We start from the raw sequence: 27680 nt of genomic DNA on the forward strand, positions 1-27680 counted from the left end.
ACCGGGTCACTTTGCAGTATCTGAGTTGTAGATATACATTTAATGGCGATCAAATAGGTATTACATTTGAAATCCTTAAAGTATTGTGTCGACTGTCGCGTCGAAGCTCAGTTGTTTCTCTTATGGCGAACCATTCTATCTACTTTATACTTAAGTTTAAATATTGACACAATAATTGAAAACCACAAATACTATAATAAGTGAATGAATTTTCATTACAGAAAAACGTAACTATAGATAATACAAATCAATCTTTTACTTAAGGTCTCCTAAACTTCTTAATAGTATAAACATATATACCTGAAATACTTAAAATTATATATCAGAGTAATTACGATTAATTTGTTACTAACTTACAACAATATTTTAATATGAGTATGAATAATAATGTAATGACGATTATAATATCGAATACATATTATATTCTATGAAGAGACAATAAAGTGAGCATCCTTATGAATACTTCAACGTATATTAGTCTGCGGATCCATCTCTGTGAGCTACTTAACTTTGCTAACGTAACCGTTGTAAACCAAATCCTTGCATTCTTTATTGTCTCGCCCATTAAACACATTACAATGAGATTATGATAATAATATTACGGTGATACTTAAACTATTATTCCTATCGCTATGTTTGCAAACATTGTCATTTTGAATTTACCCTCAGAAGTTCCGTAACTACGCAGACAGGACGAGCCTCGATACCGAGGTTCGAGTTCAACAGCGCAAGCCAGCTCCGTCTCACATCGCATCGCACTGAAACAGGCTTTCGAGATGGTCGGATAAAACTTCAGCCTTATTATTAAAAAACATTATAACATTATATCTACACAATGAGTTGATGGAACGCGGCCACACAGCACCTCGCTGGCTGGTTTGCCGCGAACTACGTCGAATGCACGCGACGGCTGGTGTAGTACATCACTCTCTACTCTACTCTTACTCCCTAATTCCTTACTTCGTTTCCTAATGGCAGTGGTGGTCAGCAGTTGCGGGAGGGACCAAAAAACGTCAACCTTACCCCGGTAATTCAAATTAAGTATTCATAATACAAACAAATTCGGAAACAAAAAGTTTTTTTTTGTCTTTTTTGTGTTTTTTTTTTTCTCTCTATTATTATTAGCGGAGCGGGCCTTTTCGGCAACAGCGACTCCTCTTACGCTAACGTAATATTGATTACGTGTAATAACTATTAATCTATTTAATTACCATTTATATGACATTAACATGTAGCAATTTCAAAACCTATCTTACGAATTAACCCTAACATCAAATCGAGATGTAAAGATGGAACTAGAAGTACAGGTAACCCTGTGCTTGTCTACAAACCGACTAAAATCGACGTTCTACTATCAAGCCACGATGCGAAAACCATTTATTAATATTACAAGTTAAAATTAACCATTCGACTCATCGCGTACTGAGATGTTGATCAATACAAGTCGTGTCAATGTAGTCTGAAACTGGAATGTACTTTAATTATTTAAATCTAGTAATTAGCTTTAAGCCTGTTTCAGTGCCTAACGCCTCAAGTCCACCCTAGATTACAAACATTTCTGAAAATAAAGAATTTTTCAATCATTTAATTATTCAGTCGTAGTGGCTTGAACCAAACCAACGAAAAAAAATGAATAACAGTCTTAACTGAGTATTTGATAACAAAACATAATGTTTATAATAAAAAAAATATAATATAATGTCAAAAATGTGCTTACTAACGAGAAAGAAGTGTCATAAGTGTGTAACAAACGCCAAGATACCACGAGGTTAATATAATATAGACCACGAGTGGTCCTTTCTCGTCAGTCGTGAGAGATGGTGAACGATGACTTGTGCCTAGTTGAGTACTATTAGTACATTGTGCGCCTTTATCGTATCTTGACGAAGACTGCCATAGACATCGACTGAATAATCATAATGCAATTCATCATAAATCCTATAAATTTTGAGTACATTTCTTTCTAAATCTTAACAATTAATACAATATCAAAACTTTATGGACTATGAATTATTAATTACATGAAAAACAGTCTTCCAGGTTTTTCGATTATCAAAAATTTGTAAATTGTAAATTTTTATTTGTATAAACCAATAAAGTACAAGAATCTCAAAACAGTCTAATCATACACATAAGCTCATTCTATAGAATTGAAGAGCTATGTTTTCAAGAAATGTATTCATACCAATTTATATAAATCAGCCAATTTTTGGTATCAAATATTCTAGACTTACAAAGTAGAGTAAATGATATAAGGTTGTACAGGACAGACGCCAAAATATTAATGAGGAATGAGATTTGTGATTACATCTCGAATATACGACGCTTCACGAAAGAGAGCTTTGGCCTGAAGCCCAGATTTCAAATTTTGTGGGTGCGAAGACCCTGTTTTACTTTTGCTGCGAATTCATGGTAACAACATAATAGTTCATCATTATTAAAATAACGTAATGAATGTTGAAACAACTTGGCACTATACTTCTCCCCCTAATCTTTTACGAGAACTTCGGACACAGTACTTTTGTTGAACAGACTGCTGACGCCGGCTCCAATCATACCGTACCTGAGACGACGAGGCGATGACCTTGGACTAGCTCCAAGTAATGACAATATTTTATAAACCGTTTGATTACATGTTTGCTTAATTCTGTAAGTTCCTAACTGCAGTACTTATTCCAATATTGATTTGAATCCAAACATTTAATGAATTATTTTAAACACTTAGAGCATTGACTACACAAACTACATTCGTAAATATAGGTAGAAACGGAACGATTACATATTCGACACAATAAGTGAATTCTTTATAATATATAAGAATGGAGACCACAATAATATTACGATGGGGACGCATCTGCGCGCCTAAACTGAAAGTAACGGGAAAGACAAATGGATTTACACACTTACAATATACAGAATCTACGAGTCTGACTCTTAAGAGTATAATTCAACTTGTTAATTATTACGGTATATGAGTTGCAGCGCCGTACACTGGGTGTTCGTTTACTTCTCCTTCTCGTTGTCCTTCTCCTTGCCCTTCTCGTCGGCCTCCTTTTCTAATTCCTTCTCTTTTTCATCTCCCTGTAATGATAAGAACTCAATCAGAACGGAAAACATGACCAATAGACTATTATTTGATTAGGAAACAAGTTTCACCTCAAAAAACATCATTTTTGTAGTATTTAGGCCCAAATTCGCGGCCAAAATAAACATTAATTTCTCTCAAGACAATTGTTAACTATAATCACGTCCAATTTTCAACTTAAAAATTACTTTACAAAAAAAATGATGGTCATGTTGTCAACGAAATTGGACTATGTTCCAAGTCATAACTTTTTATCCTTATCCAAGAAAGCCGACAAGAGTTGAGAATGGTACCTCTGGGGACACATCTCAGCTAATCCACTTCCTCTGATGTGAAATCACAGATTATATAATATGTAGTTACTACGTAACAGATAAATCACTCCATACAAAAAAGTCCATACCTACTGTTATAAGCACCTACAAGTTCCACAACTACCTACAAATTCCTAGCTGCGTTATAAAATGAACCTTAAAAGCTCGAGCGCTTGATTGTTATTCAGTGACCGCAACCGTGCCGTGGCCGTGCTTAGGGTTGCTTCTTACAATTTTTTAATATTTAAGTAGGAAAACAAAGTTACGCTTATTTTAAAATAGCCTTTTTTAAAACTGAGTTTTTAAATAAAAAGTAATATCAAGAATATTTTTCTTTAGTTAACTATTGTATTGCCTACTAAAATGGAGGATGGGTACATATTACTAAATATTACCTAATACGTAAGCATAGGTAAGTACTTAAGTAAAGCTTTCGTCAAAATCAAAGGCGGTTTTCAACTATTTTTCGAGCACAAATGCCATACCCCATATGGTACAACTCCGTCGAGTGTTGATACATACCTAAAATTGGTTTCTGCGTAGCGACACGCGTAATGTTCCGAGTCGTCATTAAGTTAGACCAGAACTATACCTACTTACACTCGAGATGTGTTTTGAGCTACAAAACTCACAATACAGTTCATATAACTAAGTAGGTATCTAAAGTAAAATAAGTACCTAATGATCTCTGTTGTTAAAATCATAAAGTAGATAAGTAATAATTTATTTTAAAAAAAATAGAATTACTAGATAAGTTCATACATATAAAATGTTTCTAAATATTACAATAGTCGCATATAAACCAACACAACTCAAAATAATCCATCAGTTTGTGAGGTAGCTTAAAAAACCTAATAAAAACCAACAGCATAACATGCCACGAAATAAAAATAATAATATTGGAGCGCGCGCGGCGCGTGTGACTGTTGTGCGCCCTGTGCCGCGTGGGGCTACCGGTAACCCAGCGAGCGGTAGGCATTTATCGCGCGCAAGTACCGAGAGTGACAGAGGCCTGGTGAAATGTAGAAACAGATAGTTAAGTCGTAGGTTAGAAAAAAAAGTATTGAAACGTACCTTTCCCTTCTCCGGCTCATCGGGCAGGGGCTGCTTCTCAGCCGGGCCGGTGCCCTCCTTCGTCTCCTTCACCTCCTTGACCGGCTTCGGGAGATGCGCGTTCAGATCCAGGGTGGAGCAGATATCATCCCAGTCGTTGTAGGCGCGCTCCTTGATGCGGGACACCAGTCCCACCAGGTTGGGGAACATCTCGCTCATGGCATCTCGCAATGGGTGCTGCACTTCTTTGTCGATGAAGTGGACTTGTGCGAGGTTGGCGAACGTAACCACGTCCAGCTAGATGAATCAAAATCAAAAATCGTTTATACAAACTTGGCTGCTAAACGGCATTTTTGAACGTCAAGGATTTACATAAGACAGCCCCTAAAATGCCCACCCTTCACTATTCACATTTAAAAATATTTATTAATATATGTTTACTAGTTAATGTAGGACCCGGCTGCCATTAAATTCTCGGCAGTCGTTACGGGTAGTCAGAAGCAGGTAAGTCTGTCACCAGTCTTACCGAGGGGTATTGGGTTGCCCGGGTAACTAGGTTTAGGAGTTCAGATAGGCTGTCGCATCTTGTAAAACACTGGTACTTAGCTGCACCCGGTTAGAGTGGAAGCCAACCCCAACATAGTTGGGAAGAGATGATGTTAACTACTGTGACGTTGCAAAATGCCATCTGTAGTTTGATGAATTTGTGTTGGTTTGCAGGCCCAACAGATGGCACTGGTCATAATTGTCATAATTGTTTCAGTTACTTAGACTTTTTTTTTTCATTATGGACATAAATCTATGTATGTATGTATGTAGGTAGAGTATACTTACAAGAGTCGGCTCATCTCCGAAAAAGAAAGGTCTATCTGACAGAAGATCCGAAAGAACCCGCAGATCATTTTTACCAAACTCAAGAATCTCTTCCTGGGAGTGCACTCCAATGCCATGAGCCTTGGCTTTTTTCATGCCCTGAAAGTAATATACAAAATATTCATTATAAATATTTATTCGTTTGTACTCTAAAAGCTCTTAAACTACTGAATCGATTTATTTTATTTCCAGGCTGAGAAGCAGTATACTATTATCCCAGGTTATTTGGTTTATCTATGTATATTCTTCTATGTATCTATATTCTATCCAGGGACAGGAAGTACTTTCCACGAGGCACGGGTGAAACTACGAGAATCAGCCCGAAAATAAAGAAATATGTAATATTAAAAGTTAGATCGAAAAAGAAAGTAACAAAGTACAAGGCAAAACGAAGCTATAAAAAGTGCAGAAAACTAGTCAAAGGACTTTTTACTATCAAAGAGCTTCTTTTAATAAAATGCACTGCGTTATTAAAAAGCGCTGACGTCAGATCTTTTTAAAGAAAAATTTAATTATGGTTCAAGTTATGTTCAAGTACAATCGTTTGTTTTAGCCCTTATAGAGTTTCACCGCCGGCAGATTATCAAGATTTCATTCATCAACGTACAAAGACCTTTTTCATCAGTCTCCAGGGTAACAAAGGAAGATTTGATATAGTATATAGTATATAGTCATATAGTACGGGATTTATTTAGATCAGAAACTAAACTGCTCGTAGCATTAAATTGACAATACTTGCACTTGTCGTCTTTACTGTCCAGTAAAGGAAGAAGAAGCTTTAATTTACTACTGGGTACAATGTATTGTAAATATATGTATAATATGTAAACTAATTTATCTCTTCCATCGCATAATTTTCGAATATTAATAGTTATAGAAATATGAATTCAAGTGTATCAGTAATGATCGTTAGTATGGCCGAAATAGGTCATAAACTTTTAAACAAAGGCCAGTATTGAAAAAAATGAATGGCGTAACGTTAGACCCTGATAAATTAAGCAAACCTATTAGCCGCCTAAAACTTAAGCTTAAACCTACGATTGATATGTTGTGAGATCCTGAACAGAAATGAGGTCACATCTCTTTGTTCTAAGAGATGTGGCTTCTGACAATATGTAACTAGCAAAAAACCAATAAGGCTTATTAGTACTCTCACCACATATAAAGGTATGCCCTAACCCTTCACTTAGGTCCCTTTGTCTATTGGGGCTTTGTCTACTTGCCCAGGGGCCAGCGATCGATAGAGACTACGTATAGTTCTAGAACCTGAATTACCTCCTGCACCTACAAATCCACTAATAAGACGACCCCTTTTATTGTAAATTGCCAAGACAGGTAAAAGGCGGCCCTCTCTCTCAAGACAAAGATCCGCACAACGTCAAACATACCAAGATACTATTTTGGTAATAACGAAGCAACTGGTTTGCGTTAAAGGCTTGAAACATTGGCTGCAGTAAGTGACCTTTGACCTATTTCGCACAATGACCGAAAAATGAGAAAACTGTTGCTTTCTTCTACTTGAAGGAAAAACAAAGAATGGGATATGTTGCTGCACTTTCAAGGATCGTCCTTGAGCATCCTTTGCTAATTGGGTCAACCTTTGTATGTTGAGGTCAACCAGGTTTAGTTAGTGGTAACAAAGACTCTGCTAATCATTTGATTTAATTAATCAATCAAACGTTACATCTCAATGTTCTAATAATGATGTGACCTATTTACACGTAAAATCTCCTCAAAAATTGTAAATCAATTTTTTAAAATTCAAACTTATCTATTAGCGAATTATCAAGACACGATGCGTAACATTCTTTGTTTACAGACAAACACAATAAAGTGATAAGTAAGCGTAGATACCTTTCGGGCAGCCGTCAGCTTGTAGCAGAAGTTCAGTATCGGGTTGGGAAGCCGAGTGTTGAGCGCGTTCTGAAGATTCACTTGATACCCCTTGATGACACTCTCAGGATACTTAGCGCGCCACCATAGAACGACCCAAGACAGATGGTTCTCCACCATAGAGATCATAGCATGAGCCACGACACGTTGCTCCGGCGTCAGAGCTAGAATAACAATCAGGTCATATCAAGCAGGACAGCTAGCCTCTATGCACATGCGCGACGGCACAGAATATCTAGGGAACTAGGACTCAGCCCGGCCGGAATTCCTGTTAGCCTCCGCTGAATATAATAAACATCAATACTGAGCTGCGAGCCCCGGCCAGCCTCCATCGATGACGCACGTAACAACCTAATTACCTATATATACTACATAGAGAAAACTTTAAAGTTTGTTGAAAACATATGTATATTGGGGACCAAACAAAGAACAAATGCTTTATACTACAACACCTTATATCAATGATGGTGAACTTATACTTGATTATGATGATCTATCGTTCGTAGATGGATTCTGTATTTAAGATGATATTTATTCATAGTTTACTCACCGGCATCGAGGTCTTTATTGAACTTTTCTGACAGCTGCTTGATAATGAAGGTACTGTCTGCGATCTCTTCTCCATTCAGCTCCACAAAAGGCAATTGGCCCTTCTTGGATCGAAATTTGGCTTTGTGATCCACATTCTGTAAAGAAAATATATAGTCGTTTATAAGCATTATCAAATTGTGTCTTAGCGAGTGTGGTAATTTTAGATTGTGTAAAGAGAAATGCAGTCGCATTTTATGATTTGAAAATATTAAAAATTCGCACTAGATGCAATGCTCATTAACAACTCAGCTATAGTGTTCGCTTATAAAAATAATGACAGTAACAAAATTCAACAAAAATACCTAATTATTATATATAGATATTTACAATACATATTTACAATAAATATCAAAAACTATCCTAGTAAAACAAAAAACTAAAAAGCGTGAAAAGATTCGTCCCCATCGCTGTCAACTGGGAGCGTGCCCAAGAGGCTGGCAGCATTACCTCGCTGGATCGCCATGCTGTTTCTTTGTCCGAGGTAACAGCTAGCCTTCTGGTCACGAGAAGCGTCAACCAGCCGCCTAGAGAGATCTTTAAATAGAATGTGGGCATTCGGACCCCATGACCCGAGGGTTTCAACCCCAAACGGTTCGAAAATATAGTTTCCGACAAGGCCACTATATTTCCGCCGCTTGAGGTTCTCCGCAGCCGCAGCGACAGCAGCAGCACAGCACGCAGAACTTGGAAGGTGTGATGGCGCAGGAGTATCGACACAGGTTGCGTCCCATACTAAAGGCCTACCCATCTTCCAAGGGAATAACGACATGCCGTCTGGTCTCTTACCGTCGTCGCGCGCCAAGCCGTTTGGTTCTAATACGGCTGGTAACCCGACGGCAACATATATTCATTATTCAAAATTAAAAAAAAAAATCAATATTTTATATATTAAGTTACGACTCAAGGGAAATTGATATAACAGAAAACGTAAACGATAACCACGTAAGCCCAAGAGCTGAAGATCTTTAAATCTGAACACACATATTTATGTTCAGTGTCAATTTCTGATGATTTAAATATTTTACAACCACGGTACTCGCGGCATTGTTTGAAAATATACGCGCTCATATTGCACCTGTTAAGATACGTTGCGATATGATGCGTGTGATTCTATACGCTTGCAAAATTCATCAAAATCATCAGTTTTACTTTACTTATCACATGACAAAAGATTCCCGTGCCACAACCATAACTCATACGTGTACAATACAATAACTAACTGAAACTTACATAATGAATAAGGCAGAGAAAAATGAATTAATCTTGCCACAAGTCACTATGAAAGAAAACGGTACTTTTATTCGCAAATATTTTATTATAAGACCAAGCTAGTCAATAAACAGTTAAGGTAGGAAAGCATTTAATAGAAAACTTGTTGAAACCGGATATTGCTATCTATTTTTAATAACCAATATTCCTGTTATATGAGAAAATCGGTCAAGTGCGAACTAAGCACGCGGAGGGGAGGGGGACTTCGATTTGTTCATGCCGTTTTCCTTAACTATTTTCGTCTATTCAACAAATTATATCTGGTTCTGATAAACTCTCGAAAAAAGATCCGAGAACGCCACATCTTATATTATTTTATTCGTTGTTTTGGGAGGAATGTAAAAGTACGTAAGTAGCCGTCATCTGAATAAAAACACATGAGCGACCACTGTTAGGATTCATAAAAATTTAAGTGTACAAAGATCAGGTATTTATTTTAAGATGTCAAGATATATGTATGAAAGTGTAGTTAGCTGTCACTCTTCACCGATCCTCTCGAAATACATATAGAGAGTTGCAACCTAATTGCTACCAGCTACCATTAGTTGCTACGAATTGCTACTTGAAGATATTCAGTGCGAAGAAAAGGCGCAAAAGTATTGAGTTTTTTTTTTTCACCCAGAGTTGCTACCTTATTAATCTATACTTATAATAAATCTGTAGATGGGTCAATTCTGTACGTTGAATATATTTCCAAAATAATTATTAGGGGGTGATCGATACTGATGCCAAAAATGTAATCAGTAAAATTTTTGTCTGCCTGGCTGTATGTTCGTTATGGAAACAAAAAATACTTGACGGATTTTGACGAAGCTTGGTACAATTAATTTTTCTTCATACTCCTGGGCAGGTTATAGGATACTTTTCATCACGCTACGATCAATAGGAGCAGAGCAGTGAAGGGAAATGTTGGGAAAACGGGAGAAGTTACTCCATTTTTTAAGCTTTCGTCGCGTGTGCAGCCGTTATGGTTAAAGCTACACCGAAAACATGTATGACGGAAATGTTCTCCTTAAAATTATGTAAAACATACATATACCATGGCAGCATATGTCTAACTTTTATGGTTGGCTCACAATAACACTTGTAACTCTCGATAGCTTATCAGTTCGAAGCTTTCTATTTATATTTGTCTATTATTACGTATATAATACTCTCACTGACACTAATTAAAAAAAGTTAACATTATTTCGTACTTATTCAATAAAGAAAGAATCATATAAATCGGTAAAGGAACACCAAAATTATACACGAAATACAGTAATAAGCCATCACGCGTGGATATGGAGTCATGCTATAAGGATCATTTTTGAGCAACGAACTTGAACTAAGACGTTCAGAGTGTTCAACCTTATTGACCGACAATAATTTTACTGACGACTATAGAGACATATCTTCATCAAACTTAAAATTACCATCTTTTGTTGTTATTTTATAAAATAGGCAAGTATTAGTTATTTTGACAATGTTTAAAAATATTTGTTTAAGTTTCAAATTATTAATTGTTTACATTTTATTGCTATTTAGGTAGTATGTACGCATAGATTTAGATAATTGGATAGGCTGGTTATTATTTCGTCCTCTTTTTGCACGTCCAAATCTAACACGGACGAAGTCGCTGGCAGATGTTAGTTAATTAATAAAATTTAAAAAAATGAGTTTTTGCGCCTTGCAAAAATAAATTTGCAAGTTGTCAGTGAAATACAAAGTAGTACTTTTGACGTAGGCGCTGTCTACCTATCATATCAACGTCTGTATGCCAACTGTCGGCCGACTGTTTGAGTGCAGCGGGTATTCTGAGGCCGCGTTTCCATTGACGCGGAGCTGGGCGGAGAGGGGCGGAGAAGAGCGGTGAAAAGTGGTCAGTGTTTCCACTGAAGCGGAGCTGGGCGGAGAGGGGCGGAGAGGAGCGCAGCTGGGCGGAGAAGAGCGATGAAGATTTTGAATGCACCTAGTGACGTAACGAAGACAACTGACACACTGCACGCGAGTCACGCACCGCCCCGCTCCGCACCGCTCCGTACCGCCCCGCTGTCCTCCGCTCTGCACCCCAATGCTCGCTGTCCTCCGCACTGCACCACCTCGATGTATGAATATTCGCTCAGCTCTGCTCCACCCCGCTCGTACTGTTTCCATTGAAGCGGAGCGGAGATTTCAAGCATAGTCATTGGTCAATTTGTGCACTGCTAAGCTCCTCTCCGCCCCGCTCCGCGTCAATGGAAACGCGGCCTAACGGCCCTTTCACACGGCAGTCCAGTTTTTTGCAGGATACCGTTTTTTGCAGGATCCCGTTTGATCGCAAAAGATATTACGACGGGAACAGCAATTTGCAGGATCCTGCATGCGGTTTGCTCGTGTGAACACTAGCATATAATATCTTTTGCGATCAAACGGGATCCTGCAAAAAACGGTATCCTGCAAAAAACTGGACTGCCGTGTGAAAGGGCCGTAAGGGTACGTTCAGACAGACCGGCTCGGAGAGCATCGGCGCGCATTTTTCTTTTCACACAGACCGGAATCGGCTCCGATCGGCTGCGTGAGATGCAATCGGAGCCATATGTCTGCAAGACCGAGAAAAAGTACGCCATCGGAGCCGGTCGGCTCCGGTCGGCTCCTCTTATTACCGAGCGCCTACGAGCATTCCTAATGACAAAACCAGTGCACATGCAAAAATAAACCTTACTTCAAATACTAAGTACTCGATTTTCAACGTGTTAAGAATTTGCTCTCCTCTCCGAGTCGGTCTGTCTGAACGGACCCTAACGGTCTTTAAAAAAAGTTTATTTTATACGGTTTCAGGTCTCTTTTTAATTTTATTTTGGTAGCATCAGAAAGAAAACGGCAGCTCAAAGAGGCATAAAGGAGCGAGGTCTTCACTAATTCAGGCTCTCCTACCATCTGCCCACCGTCAGTAGCTTTGTGGAGTTTGTTTTATTTAAGTTTTTCAATGATTTTCTGATATGACTGTTCATTCCAAGTCTTTAATACGTAGTAATAAAAAATATTCAGCACACATGTTCAAAGACTCATGCTGATAAATTAATTTCCTATGTAAGCTTTTATTAACTTATTTTCCTGATGTTCAACTAACTATGAAATTTGGCAGCTGTATGTAGTTCTGATACTACAATACAATAATATGGCAACGTCGAACTGATCTGATGATGGAGCCGGAAGATGTGAACTGGAACTTCATGATAATACCGTATCACAGCTGTATTCGGACTTGCTAAAGTCTTGTAATTATTTTTACTATACAGGCGTCTTTTCTAGTGTTTTTTTTTTTACTATTAATTTATTATTTTGTCTCCACCAGTCAAAATGACCCGGAGAGTCCCGGATTTTTGGAAGGCAAGCCAGCATTATATTATTCTTATGAAATGCTTTCTTCATATACCTATATTGTTTCAGATTTTACAACTAGCTGTTTAGCTGCGCAGCAGTTCCTAAGTACCAGCAGAACTAAATTTGCATCGGTAGACACCAAAAAAATTATTAAACCCTACGACTTTTGAATGTAAATTGTAAAGCCTATGTTATAAAGTAACATGAATAAAACCTTGCGAAAAGCAACATAAGTCAAAACATTTGTAATGATTTTTATGCTCGTCTATACACTGTAACATGACCCGCCCGGTCGCTACTTTTCTATAAATAACATTTTATATATTGCTTCGCACGGATGAAATGCTAAAATTTTAAAAAATATATCCCTGAAACCTTCCTCTTTAATCAATGTATTAAGAACCCGCATCAAAGTCCGTTGCGTAGTTTTAAAGATTTAAGCACACAAGAAGATAACTTTCTTTGATACTATGGAATGTTTCATAACAACAGAGGAGTCATAAACAAAATATGGGGCTAAACAAGAGTAAAATTAATTTATAATTCGCTTTTATTATTTCGAAAAGTAATAAAATGTGGGTCTAAACAATAGTTCTGTGTGGGACGAAACTCGTGGTGTGAATCTGGACAAATCTTAATTATGTATTATAACAGAAACTCAAAAGCTACTATTTGTCCTCCTCTTCTTCATAGAGTCATTTTATAAAATATGTATTTTTGTATGTATGTATTATCTTTTGCTTTATATATATATGTGTGTAATTTATATATCTTTACTATGTCCTTTTACACAGTCTATCTACTTCTCTTTATTCTAACTCTCCTACTACGGGTCTGCTGAAAGAGATTTCGATTTAGAAATAAGCAGTACCTTTGTACTATTTCTATGCTATGTCTATTTCTTTTATATGTTCACTGTGTACATAAATTGTTAAATAAATAAATAAATATGTACATAATACATTTATATATATAAAGATATTTACTTCCACCCAATGGTATGGTAATCAAACGATCCAGCATATATAGATCCGATCTACCAAAATTATGCAGAAACGGCAATAAATTATGATAACATCTTCATTCGGGCAAACAGTAAATTATGGCGTTGCGTTAAATCCTATGTTAAGCCTTCTACCGCGCTTCTACGTAAAGACCCTTCTTATCACATCTTTGTCACCATCAAAACAATTTTAGAGCAATGAAATAACTACTCTAGATTCATCACAATCCCTCCTATTCCAACAATGATGTGGTCGACTTTCAGTCCATTTAACTGGATGCAATTGAGTGCCCTTCTGACCCCCCTCAACCCAGTTACTCTTTCTTAGTACTTTCTGGCTTCTGGCTAGCAGTAACGATTGTCAAAGATGTGCAAATGATAGCCGGGACCCATCAATTTTCGTGCCTTTCGAATCATGGAGGAACTCACCATGATAGGTCACCCATCCACGGATCGACCGCGCCAAGCGTTGCTTAACTTTGTGTTCGATCGACCCGTGCGGCTGTTATTTACCATAAACTCTTAATTCATGAGGTTTCCAACTTGACCCTTACTTTGCCGGGTTCTAATAATATTTTAATCAGGGGAGTAAAGTTTCTTCACACAAAGAGCGGTCACGTTGCTATTCGAACAATGTTGTTCAAATTGTTAAAGTTTATAATTTGTAAGATTTCTCATGATGTCTTTTGTACTTCATCCCACGTGGTATAAAGTCAAAAAAAGTTTGGGATTGTTAGTTGTAACCACAGAGAGTTAAATATGTATAGGGCTCGGTGGGACAGGGCCGGGCGGCGCGGGTGTGGCGGGGCGAGGGCGGGGGTGAGAGCGGCGGGGTGTAACCGTTTGGTTTATCTGGCACGGTATCCATGACAACGGGCTCCAGACTTCGCGCGGGCCGCCGACAGCGGGGAGAGCAGCTGTATTGATTTCGACTGGCGAGGTTCACCGGCCGGCAGCGGCCCCGCCCGTCGCGCCTCTCATCACTTTGAGCCCCGGCCATCATTATCAGTTATTATTATCAATCACGTCCTATCATACCATATATCATTATAGATGAATTAAATCTTCTACATCAAGAGCCAACTATTATTCATAATATGTATATGCATATAAGGGTCTCGTATGGATGAAATTGTCCTCGATAATAATGACATGTGTAATAATTTATGACATGCCTCTGTACGTTACGAGCAAAATGTAAATTATTGATTTTATTGAGGCCAGGCCATATTTAGATATCCTTCTTTTAACAAAGAGCGGCCATCAGTAAATGGAGACAACATTATAGACTCATCGATATAATAATTATTTTTTTATATATTTTTGTACACGTGAGTCCTGGCTGTATTCTTACATGTGTCATTTAGGTTTTACATAGTTGTCACTTGTCATCAACAATAAAATAAAATATGCATTGCCAGTATTCGCCATTATCATTCGCCAAGCAACAAGAAAATTATTGGACAAAACTGCAATTTTGTTACATGTTTGCGTGAGCTTTGTTTACTTATAATACAAAAGAGAAAGTGTTGTATAAATGTACAAAAATGTATAATGTGAAAAATTATGTGTATTGTTAAATAAAATGTTGACACAGAGTGTTCATATTGCAAACAGTAAAAGTTTATCTACTCCAGGCGATAAAAATATGATAAGCTGAAAATAATTCTTACAAAATTCGTACAGAGAAAGACATTGTTCGAATGGCTACAATGTAGAGGATAATGAGCTTAGTTTATTAAAGTAACAAATAAGCTGTCTGTCGGGGGTCGTTATCAGTGTATACTTAGAGGCAGGGCATTTTTTGTGTGTTGGCATACACAGATAAATAGTGAGTATTAAAGTATAGTTGGAGTAGAGGGCTCGTGGCTCCGGGCCGGGCGGCAGGCGCACCCCGCGGGGGCCGGGGCGCGGGGCCCGGGGTTGGTCGATGGCCAGCCGGGCCGCGTGTTGCCGGGCGGGGTCGCGCAGGCGCTCTCGCCATCAGATTCAGGTCGAAGCCCTCGCGGTTGCCGACCCCCGCGTCTAGGCGTTCCCTCACCTAATCATGACAATTTCAACAGACCAAGACTCACTCCTATTTGGGCACTGTTAATCTCTAAATAAGATATGGGTGAAGAAATTAATACGTACTGTTATAAGATAAGCTTCAGATACATTTCTTAGTTATAGATGACAATGGCGCGATGACGCTTACAAAACATCTCAGGAGTTGAAAATAACATTTTTTAAACAATCTTTTGAAATAAGTTACGCGTATTGTCCTAAATATGTAATAATCACAAGACCTATCTAGTTATGCATGCAGTATCTGTCCCAAACATTATAACATCTTGTTAGCCGTAGCCGCCATGGGCTTCCTACGCTGATACAGCATTCGCGGTAGCTAGCGCCCGGCGACGGCCATCCGTAGAGAAAAGGACTTAGGAACATTGTATTAGATTTATTTTAGTCTGAATAAAACTGTCGTCAAGACTCCTTGGTTTCTTTTAAAAATCCTTCGGCAGTGCCTCCGGTACTTAACTATCTTGGATGTTTCGATTATCAAGTTAAAAAAGTCTTGATTGTTCTCAACTTGGGTCGGCGAGAGAGGGTTGGCCCTCAACAAAGGTATTCAAAGCGATGATTCTGCTATTTAACACAGATTGTCTAAATATGTGAACTAGCAGCTAGATAGAACAAATAACGTTCATTGAATTACGGCTAATTTTAACAATGTACGCTACTGTTAAGTATCGTGTGTTAAGTGTAAACATCGGCGCACCGCACAATGTGCTACCAATGCTACCGTTACTTAAACAGTATCGTTCGGGGAACGATCCAGCCATTGTACTACAATTTCAGTGTTCAGTTTATTGATTGACGTAAGCAAGTACTAGCTTGAGACGCGATGTTGTTACTACATGTATCATCTACATATCATGCTCAAATAACTATGAAAACAGTTATTTGAGGAATTCAATAATTATGTTTTATGACGTTGCAATTCAAAGAGCTTCGTATCTTACTAGTGACATATATTGCATGTGTAGTCATTTGCGACTCAAATGCAGCAAGCATGTACTAAAGAGACGGAGATATTTTACTGCGGACGTGATAAGGGTTTAACAACCTTGCGAAGGCCTATAGTCCGACTGGAATATATTTTAACTAGCTCACCTTCAGAAATACTGTTCTTGACTCATTATACTGGTACACCGGCTGTACTCGTAAAGCTTAATAAAACATTTTTATAACATGTAAGTGGTAGTAGCATAACATAGCCATAAATATAAATTTGACGACCTCGATGGCGCAATGGTCATCATGCCGGACCGCCGAACCTGAGGTCCCGGGTTCGATTCCCGGTTCGGTCGACATTTGTGTGATGAGCATGCTTGTTGGCCGTGGTGTTATGATATGTATTTATAAATATGTATATATGTAGCTATATGTAGTTTATCAGTTGTGTTAGCACCCATAACACAAGTTAATAAATAACTTACCATGGGACTAACCGACCGTGTGTGAAAAAGGTGTCCCGACATTATAAATGACTTTGCGAATACCAACAAGTTTAAGAAATGCTGTTTGCGAGTGCATGCTGCTTATGAATGAGTTCTCATCGAGGAATGAAATGTGATAGTGGAAATGGGGGTAGTGGTCATGTATCGGTGTATGCGTATGGTAACAATGTCCGTCGGGCTAATCTGACACTCCCGTAACTTATTTATGGTGATCTACGTCGAGTCGTTTGTACAGTAAATACCAAGGCGGCGCAAAATTGCTCACCTAATGTTATTTAGCTTTATTTTTGTAATTAATTAAAAGTTTTTGGATTATGTAAAGATGTCTAATTTTATTTCCATTAATTGGAATGAATTGGAACAGTCTTTCCAGAGATTCCAGTGCACGGTTCCTGTATTTCTCATGGTAATCTTTCTTTGTAAACTTCAAGAGTCTCAAGCTTATTGGCTTGGTTTATGACTACAAGAAAAATCCAGAAATTCTAAAAAGGCTAAGCTGAGTGGTTTCGCACCGCCACCAGTAACAATTACCAAAACTATATTATAATATCGCGTTCTTGAGCAAAACAATAAAAGCTTTTAATATCAATTAATGCCTTATTTTGTATCTGCTTTATAAATGAGAAAGCTGAGTTTTACAATCATTTACAAAAAATATATAGTTACTTCCAAATTCAATGGGGTGATTAATTTTGCGCCACCCTGTACAAGCAATACGACCCTTATTCAAATAAGATTTGAATTATGACGAACATTTATTGCCCCTCTCATTTCGTGTTGCCATCTAAAGAACTAGATGAATAGTTATATAGAATTCTTCAGGCCAGAGGTAGATTATGTAAATAACAAAAGTCCAGCAGACTTCCACTTTATGCTCTGACATTGGCAAACAATTTTTAGATGCCAACCTACGCATCAAAAAAAGGTTAACATAAAACCGTCTACCGTTACTCATCAATTGTTTACTTAGGTATGCACTAAGGGGTGACTAAGAGGCGTTTTCCTGTACAAGGACTGGTGTCCGCGTGGGTGCACGCAGGTACTGTTCCGTAGTCATCAGCATGAACAGTTCATCGTATATTTCATTCATATATATTTTTCCTGTTATCTAAGCGCGCGTCAATAGGTATGTGTGCGTCGCTGTTATTTGCGGCTCTCCGATTGCTATGACAGATGTTTCTACATAGATGAACTTTCAGCTTCATGACTGACTCACACTTCAGAATGTAATTATCATCATCATCCTCCGAGCCTTTTTTCCCAAACTATGTTGGGGTCGGCTTCCAGTCTAACCGGATGTAGCTGAGTACAAGGAGCGACTGCCCTGCCTGACCTCCTCAACCCAGTTTACCGGGCAACCCAATACCCCTTGGTTAGACTGGTGTCAGACTTACTGGCTTCTGACTACCCGTAACGACTGCCAAGGATGTTCAATGACAGCCGGGACCTACAGTTTAACGTGCCATCCGAAACACAGTCATTGGTGTCTAAGATATACTTAGAAAGTACATACAAACCTAGAAAAGTTGCATTGGTACTTGCCTGACCTGGAATCGAACCCGCGCCCTCATACTCGAGAGGTTGGTTCTTTGCCCACTAGGCCACCACGACTTTTTAATGAATGTAATTATCATCGTAGGGTCCCATATTGAATTGGGGTGAACGTTGATGCATTGTATCACGGTTTCTAGCAGTTGTTGAATTCGTGGTAGAATTACTTTATCAAACGAACGTCTCGGAATAACATCGTCCCCTGAACACCCCGATATTAAAAGAATAAAAATCAGTTTATCTTAATCTTAACTAACCAAAACCACTAAGACCTTATCCTGTACGCCACACAAAAGATAACCATTATTTTATCGATTCAGAATTGTAAATTGTATATGAATAAAATTGCAAAACTTTTCTTGTAATTCTCAAATACAGAGTGGCAAGATGACAAGCCTGTGGCAAGCTAATCTCAAAGTCCAAAGTTAATTTCAAAATGGGCCTTTGCAGGCTCCTATGAAACGTCACACTAGTTGTACGTAAGATATAAACAACTTTATAACCGGCTCACCTGCTTCCATTGATTGCATATACACCTAGACTTTAAAATGAAAACAAGATTCCACAGTAGAGGTAGTTTTGAGCCATGAACGTGACACACACCTGATAATTACCGCTCGTCATTTTTATATTAGGTCAGTTCCTGTGCAGCAGTGAAATGTTTACAAGTCATGGTCCGTTAGCCACCATCCTTTATTCATGGTGTAAGCACGGTCATGACAGTGGAAAATTGGCTTATTTCTACTGTATCACTAGCTAGGAGTCAACAACATGGCATGGATACAGTAAAGAAAGTTTTGAAATGTGTCAAATTGTTCTTCAACTTCCTTGTTATATTTGGTTGTTAAAAATTAACCAATTCCGTCCGCGTTGCAGATACAATAGTAAGACAATCGCTTTGTACATGATTCAGTTAACCAGTTCATATGTTATATTAGCAAACGACCGACTTATTAAGAAACGAACGTGAAGACCTGGGCATTATGATGTCGGCAGTAAGTGACTAGCTTCTCATGATAATAGTCTCAAGTAGTGTTGGCCGGAACTTGAGAAAGTGCAGCCGACATACCGTGGCAGCACGATTTCATAGCTCACTGGCTAACTCGCTGCTGCGGTTTCTCGATCACATTGCAACATACATGTGTTACCGATTTGACTTACTCAAATCGAATTTGAATCATAGTGTTCTAGACAAAGTTTTCGGTTTTACAACATCTGCAATTAAATAATACGTGTCAATTGTTTTGAATTTGTGTCCGATGTAGAAAAACCACGGAGGACAAAATAACTAGAGAAAAACATATGGAACGAATTAAATCGTTAATAACTTTAAAGAAGCCTTATTTCAGCCTGGAAAAGAGCTCCAAAAATCTACAATTAACTGGACGCATAAAACGGGTAACAGTATCCCAAACCCGTAAAATTAATGTTGCATTAGGAACGCGTTTCAAATAATAAAGATTACAATAGTCAAACTAATTATTATGAGTTACGTGTCTACTTTCATTAATTAGGTCACAGTGAAAAATATGGTACTGCTGTGTTCCTTGTGGGGAGCGTTGCGATAACGCTTAATGAAGGTCGGACTATAACGGTGCAGGTGCTAGTTAGTACTACTAATATAGAGCCTATCTGTTTCGAATACGAATCAGACAGCTTTGCAAAGTAGTATTAAGCAAGGCGCACTTCCGTCGTGCGTCGCGGCTAGGGCTCGAGCCTCGGGCCGCATTCCTCCACCAAATACGTAACATGAAACACGACGCTCAGCGGGAATAATAAACGCATTGTTGCCGATGCCTCACAAGCGAAATCGATTACACACAATACAACGCACTATTCCACGTTTAATTATCTATGTGCATATACCAGCTTTAAGTAAGTACTGACAAGTTGTAGGTACTACTTTGTTTAAAAAAAGAACTTCCACCCCTCCACCATTATTAGTTACTAGAAAGTATATAATTTTTTTTCGTTCGCAAACACAAAAAAAAGTTTACATAGACGAACGAGTTCCGCAAACTTCGTCGTCAAACTTTTTCAGAGAGCCTTATAGCGAATGTTTCCCTCAAAATATATACTAAGAATAAACCTATAGCCAACTCTTCGCTCTCGCTAGGAATAGGAACTTTCTTCGCGTAGAACTATAGCGCTCGAATGAAAGTATGTCGCATTAATTAACACATGTTTGTTTTAAGTGCTTGTTGGCACTGGCAGACTCGGCGTTTTCAAAGCGTTTTCCTAAATGCAATTACCTACTCACGTCCTTAAATTAACCTCTCTGGACATTGGAAAAATAGTAGTTCATAATTGACACAAGTCAAATGTCTCTTATGAAATTAAAAATTTTCTAAAACCAACATGACGAAGCTGTGTACCAAAACGAAGAATGATAAGAATATGAATGAACGACATAGTCGTGCTATGACTGGTCACAAAAAGAAAAGAACTGGTCACAAGGACCTTCTTATTATTTGTAATTGTTTTAAAACAGTGCCAGAGCACACGGACTATTATATAAATAGCCGAAAGAAAGTTTGAAAAGCTCCGCAATGATGTGCGTATTTGGAATTCGGAAACAAAAGCTCATCGATATCTACTCAAACCTAGATAAGCTGGAAAAGATAAACATGAAAAGGACAGAACTGATGTAAACTAGTTTAAAGTTAAACAAAGCGTTCGTTAAATAAGGATGTTTACGGTCTTCATGTATAACCATTTTGTAAAATCTGTTTATCAAACAATTAATATGGAAGTTGCCCCGATGCCAATACATAGTATTGTATATACTTAGTAATTGTGACCTTACGTTAACGACGCAGCAGACTTGAATTCTTCGAACATAAGTCACCCATCAAGAGTCGAGACTGACATACAAACAAGCTGTTTATTTTGAATTATTATGCATTTATTTAATATAGGTGCACTATGTACATGCTAAGAGAACAACACGCAATGTTTTACAGCGAAGGGAGAACAGTTTGAATACATAAATGATCCGATTTATCAAACTAGTATACCCCCAATTTTGGCAACATCGCGAAAACTGGTATAAACGCAAAACTTTATTTTGAACTTGCAGTTTGAAGGATAGTTAAAGATTATTTAAATATTTTTTTTATGACGTTAAGTGATTCTGTTAAGACCATGTTCTATAGAGCTGATTAAAGATTAAATGCGATTCGAGATTTTATTATTTAGGTATTGTATAATTTCAATTTTCCTGAGTATTACAAATCGGGTGTAAGCTTAAACAATCGCAAGCAAAGTTTACAATTACGCACCATGTAAAATGAAATCGTCGGTTACAAATAAAACATGATACGTGAGAAAATAGGTATACTTATTATTTCTTTGTAACTTAAAGAACACGTTGTGATATTAAACAAATATTTCACTATCGTCTATCTTGAAAATTAATGTGTAACTGTGGGTCTCTATTTGTTGAATCGCCGCCCATCGGAGCTTTGGAGTTGAATGACCCTAGTCCGCAGTGATCATGCGTTACTTACCTACAAGTTGTGTTATCTACTCTATCTTGTGCCTACTTGGGCGAGTGGCGAGCCCGTGGTACATTCAGTGCGCATCATGTTGTCAAAGTACTTACAGATCTTCGTAGTGAGAACACATGTTCAGCGGGCCTGTTGTTTTTTTTTTTTGTTAGGGTCCCGCATTTCAGAGAAGTTATTGTCTGTCTTTGTTTTGATTTCGACTGAATCTTTGTAGGTTTATTTATTTGTGTCCCGGTTTTTCAATGCACAAGAGTCTCTGATAGTCGGCCGTTTTTTTTTTTTTGTAAAGTTAGAATATTGATAAATCTGTTTTCTCAGTTTCAATATGAGAGTCTGAGTGACTAATCGCAGAGAATACCATGTACCTTAACAAAGGATGCATTCAAGCAGCACCAATTATTATTTGATTAAGCATTAATCATCGAAGTCTACGGTTTCTATTAAAAGTTAAAGCAAAAAGTACGGAACCATTGGTTCGTGAGTCGACTCGCCTTAGCCAATTAAATACATACATTAAACGAGCTTCTCTTTTTATCTTGACCTCAACATATTAAAAGACATCTTGGAACACAATTAATTATGTCTGCCTGGGTATCTTGGCGTATTTGAACGCTCCAGAAGTCTGGTGACTCGTTAAATGCTCTCCCTCCTCCATCTTGAAAAGCAATAATGCGTACTAAAATATCTCTGTATTGTCATAAAACGTAAGCTCCCGTGTCACTTGGACACCAATAACGCTATGGTTACCTTATTCACGTCCTGTCCTCATACCGATTTGTCACACTAATTAATTTTACAATTTTGTAATAGTTTTACGAAGCAGGTTAGTCCTGTGCTGTATTTAACATATTTGAATACTTATTATATTCAATTAACTTATTTATTAGATATATCATTCTAATAATATTGTATTTAAACAGTTCGTTAACAAGCAACTGCTTTCTAATACATTAAGTTTTTGATATCAAGGCCGTGTCCTGATAACAGTATATTTTTACCGTATTAATAACATTTACAACCAAATTAGTGACGCGAATTATTAAAAGTGCCTATAAGAGCCTATAAGTGACGAGCCTAAAATGAAAGTCGATTTAGTTAATTATGCGAATGTTTTGTGGCGTGGCTGTGACATATTATCGAGTTTTATTGTTCAGTAGTGTATATGGTATGTTAATGTAAGTATGTATGAACAAGGTTAATACTATAGGGCAATGGCCGCGGGCGGATACAGCACGTCCTACACCCTCCCTCTGGCTAACGAGACTACACCACACATGGATGATTATAACGTGTCTATTATTATTACATCCAACGTATTTGATCGGTGTACTCAGAAAATTTTACTAAAATACTGTACATATTTATTTAATCTGTACTAATATAATAAAGAGGAAACATGTTCTGTTTGTTTGTTTTTTAATGCCCAAAATTACTGGACCATTTATACAATTCTTTCACTGTTGGGAAACTACACTATCCCCTAGTAGCTCGGGACACAAGTGAAACCACAGTTGCTAGTTATAAACCAACGTATTAATTTATATTGTGTTACAATTATTATTCTATTTTTCCCTAAAAGAGATGTTCTATGCTTAGTTACCTAAGAATATATTGTTGTCAATATTTGTTTGTTTTCCTTCTCAGTTCGTAACAGTTTATTGTCTTTTGCGAAAACCAAGTCGGTATTAATTAACATAGCATATTATAAGAAGGCTTGCGAAACGAGATCAAATTGATAGTGAACTGTTATTCTGTCTAACGTCGAGTGAAAACCTCGGAAATAAATTTTTGCTCTTTACCTCATTACTCTCTAGGAAGATACGTCTTTTGTACTTACGAAGTTTTCACTCTAAGGCGTTTATGAGTTGGATTTAGGAAACTCAAACTCTATGTCTAAAGCTTAGTGGTAATATTTGATAGTGAACAATCATTCGTATGGAATATCGTACCGGAACACCCAACGTTTCCGTTCCTATCCAGGCTTGGTAATCACCGTTAGCAATAGCCGTAAGAATTAGGGCCAGTTTTATTGAACAGCGAAATCAAGAAAGGAGGATACGAATTGTCTATGATATGATTTCCGTACGTAAACACCCGACGATTGACCTTTTTTGGATTATCTATGCCGATGTGCGTTTTCGAAAGTGCGAATGGTTTAGTGAGGAGAAATAATGAGCTAACCGTATATTCTGCTAGAAGCTAGCCAAGTATAGTCCGGCAATATTGAACAAAACTCCTATCTCAAGAAACGAAGTTCAGTACCAATGTGAGCTGACGACTAATCGGTAAGTTTCAGGTCCGCCAGAATCAGTTAGATTTGTTGCCATAGCAGTAAACTATACGACTATTCTGTTGAAGCCAACTGCGGACTCAACATATCCACCGAGTACAGTAAGATCGGAAGACTCAGGTATTCTGACGATTATCTGTTGAGTGTCAGGCTCTTACTAACTAAAATCCAGGGCCGCGGTAACTCTATAGGACTATCCCGCAGCCCTGGCAGATTCTGGTGGTCCTGAAGTAGGTATACGACTCCGTTCCTAAACACTATGTCGAGATACCGCCCCTTGATACAAATTTCAATAACGCAAATAAAAATATCCAATTACTGTTCCCGGCTGAAGTACGTAAGCGACGGTTATTCGAAACTCAAGATCATGTTCATTTGACGCAAAGAAAAACCTCATACTTATCATTGGTGTATTTAAATCCGTTTATGGAAAGTTTTTGAAATTAAATTGGAAATAGTAAGAAAGATGATACCTACTTAACATTTGGCGCGATCGGTCCATGGATGGGTGACCATCTTTTCATGAAGAGTCCTTCCGTGTTTCGGAAGGCGCGATAAATTGGTGGGTCCCGGCTGTCATTAGAACATCTTTAGCAATCGTTGAAATTCTGACATACTTAATGACATAGTAAATCATAGGAGATTGAAAAACCAGTAGAAATAGAAAATAACAGCTAACTGAAAAGCATACTACATTAACATAAATAAAATCGTCGCCATAAGAAACAATAATAATTAAGTAATTATCTTGCAAACAATAAAATACATAATTATAAATTGTCTAATTGGTGTAAGTGTGAAAATAAAAGTTATTTGGTTAATTAGTTGTTTTGCGCGAAATATGGTCGACGCACGCGCCGAGGCGTCGTCCGTGGGTTCGACAAGTCGGCGTCATGAATGCACTGCGCAGGCGTGATGCGGGGGCTAGGGACGGACGTCTGGTAATGCAATCATGGAGGTCTATACCGAACCAGGATATATCAAAAAATAATTAATTACTATTGTAACATAGCGTAACTCCATCCGTACCAAAGCGTGGTATTTTTTATGAATAATAACTTATCCTTAATTTTGACCAATTATTCCCTACGATTGAACGATTTTAAATTAAGAATCGCAAAGCCAATTCGCCGTAATTATTTTCATCAAAAATTGTTGGTGGTTTCACATTCAGTTGTTTAATTTAGCACAAATGAATATGAACACCATGAACTTTCAAAATAATGACAACAGCGGAGCGAATGGAAGATTTATGACAGAAAATATAAATGAATCTAAAAATTATGAATTAAAAACACGCTAGCAACTTAAAATAAATGCAGTAAATGCTCTTACCTCGTATTTGATGCCGGCCAAACGAAGCCATGTTTCAACTTTCAAGCAGTAGGGCGACGTCGACGGCAACAAAGGAGTCCGCGAGAACTGATACAAATAAACGATGTCTTTCTCGAAGTTAGCTTTGTGCACCGTGATCTTAGGTGGAGCCGGTTCTACTTTCTTCTCCTCAGCTTTTTCTTCAACTTTTTCTGCCGGTGGATCTTCTTTAGTTTGTCCATTGTCTACCGGCGCGTCCTCCTTCGCTTCCTTTTCTTTCTCGGTATTCTCAGGAACGTTATTTATTACTTCTGTGGCCATTTTGCAGGCAAAATGCTTTGAACCCGTCTCTAATAAGTTATCGCGCGCACTTTAATTAACACAAAAGAGCAACGCTAAAGATTTTTAATTATAATTCACTGCAATGCAAGTTAGCGAAACGCGCGTTCCCCACTGCTTAACTTGTGTCGCTGACTGCGCGGGGCCGGGCGGCGGTATTGCGGGCTGCGCGGGTCGCGGCGGGCGCTAGGGCTGGGCAGGGTTGGGTTGGGCCCGCGCTATTTTGTATTTTGTAGTTAGTTACGCCGTCAATGTTGCCAATTTAGAGATTTCGATCCAATGCAGTTCGAAAAATGTACTAAATAATTAAATGTAATATTATTATAAGTAAACAAATGTAATTTTAGGAACCATAATAAAGGAGGCTTAAGTCTAACCAAGTATTGATAATATGCTGTAACCTACAAGTAACTATCGTTTCATCTAATATAAAGAATTAAGCGGTTTATTGAAAAAAGTCTCTTTCATTACATCTTACCACCTCACAGATTTTTGTTTTATCAAGGCACTGTCTATTTCATGTGGTTTCTAACACTTTGCTTATGGACTTTTTTGTAGTGACCCGGCTTGATGCTCAATTATCCAGGTAGTGCCACAAAAAATACTTTCACATTGATAATGTTTATGCGAATAGTAATAAAATATCCGAAATAAAATTTATCACTAAATTATGCAAAGGCACCAGATTTCCGGTAGATATCTGTTAACTGGTAACATTTTCGATTATAACGTTATTGTGATATTTTAAGATGGCGGTTGGCATTAGTTCGTCTGATAGCCGTAAGCCGCGTTTTTTCAAAATCTTTATTACGAACTGAGTGCTTAGTGCGAGTTTTCGTGAATTTTTTTACGGACTCACATGAGAGCGCGTATACTAAGATTTGTATGGAACAAAAACAGCTCCACCTAGTGTCAAAAATTGGAACCTGTTTTTGTTCCATACAAACAGTGTTGCCAACAGTTGTAGAAGCTTACCACCAGAGTCAACTTTTAAAACCACCAGAAAACCACTAACAAAAATTTATCCCACACTTAAAATCACCAAATTCACCACTAAAAAAATATTGTTTATATTTTATTGTAACCTAAAACAATTTAATCATCCAAAGATGTAACTCGGCAACGATAGAAAATTAAAACAGACAAAGCATTACATCTGTTTAGCAATTCATCCGACCCGATCCGAATCCTTCACAAATTATAATCGGCGTAGTAGTTTCACAAATTGTTTAGTTACGCATTTGACCAATGAATGAGTACTTAATATAATTATATAGTAGTCGTTCACCTTTTTGTTTTGTAGATGCTTTTTTGACATTCCGTGAGACTTCAAATCTCCATAGTAACTCCTTAAAGTTGTACCACAAAACTTACATTTCGCTACTTGACCCGCAGTACTTTCAACATTTCGCCACTAAATAGGGGACTTAAACCACCAGTATTAGTGGAAAATCCACTAAGTTGGCAACACTGCATACAAATCTTAGTATACGCGCTCTCATGTGAGTCCGTAAAAAAATTCACGAAAACTCGCACTAAGCACTCTGTAATAGGTTTTGGTATAAAATGTCGAGAAATTGTTTGTTTGTAAGTTAAACGACTCCGCAACTACTGAACCGATTTGAAAAATTATTTCACTGGTGCCTAAGCACACTGTTCCTGAGTAAGGTGAAGATAACACCCCGTGTCGTTTTTGCGTCGGGGGCTAAAAACAGCTAGTATAATATTATAAAATGTAATGTTAT

At 37.8% G+C, this 27680-nt stretch overlaps 1 protein-coding gene across 1 annotated transcript; it reads right to left on the minus strand.

Moving 5' to 3' along the window:
- Positions 1–25: 25 nt before the first annotated feature.
- LOC124644935 (failed axon connections) lies at positions 26–26111 on the minus strand. Its single transcript, XM_047184627.1, has 6 exons — positions 25618–26111; positions 7769–7904; positions 7180–7382; positions 5287–5424; positions 4474–4749; positions 26–3081 (listed from the first exon to the last, which is right to left on the minus strand). Exons 1-6 carry the CDS (start codon positions 25915–25917, stop codon positions 3004–3006), a joined length of 1131 nt encoding a protein of 376 aa, XP_047040583.1. The 5' UTR covers positions 25918–26111; the 3' UTR covers positions 26–3003.
- Positions 26112–27680: the final 1569 nt, after the last annotated feature.

The sequence above is a fragment of the Helicoverpa zea genome, chromosome 31, assembly GCF_022581195.2.
Source record: "Helicoverpa zea isolate HzStark_Cry1AcR chromosome 31, ilHelZeax1.1, whole genome shotgun sequence".
NCBI lineage: Eukaryota > Metazoa > Arthropoda > Insecta > Lepidoptera > Noctuidae > Helicoverpa > Helicoverpa zea.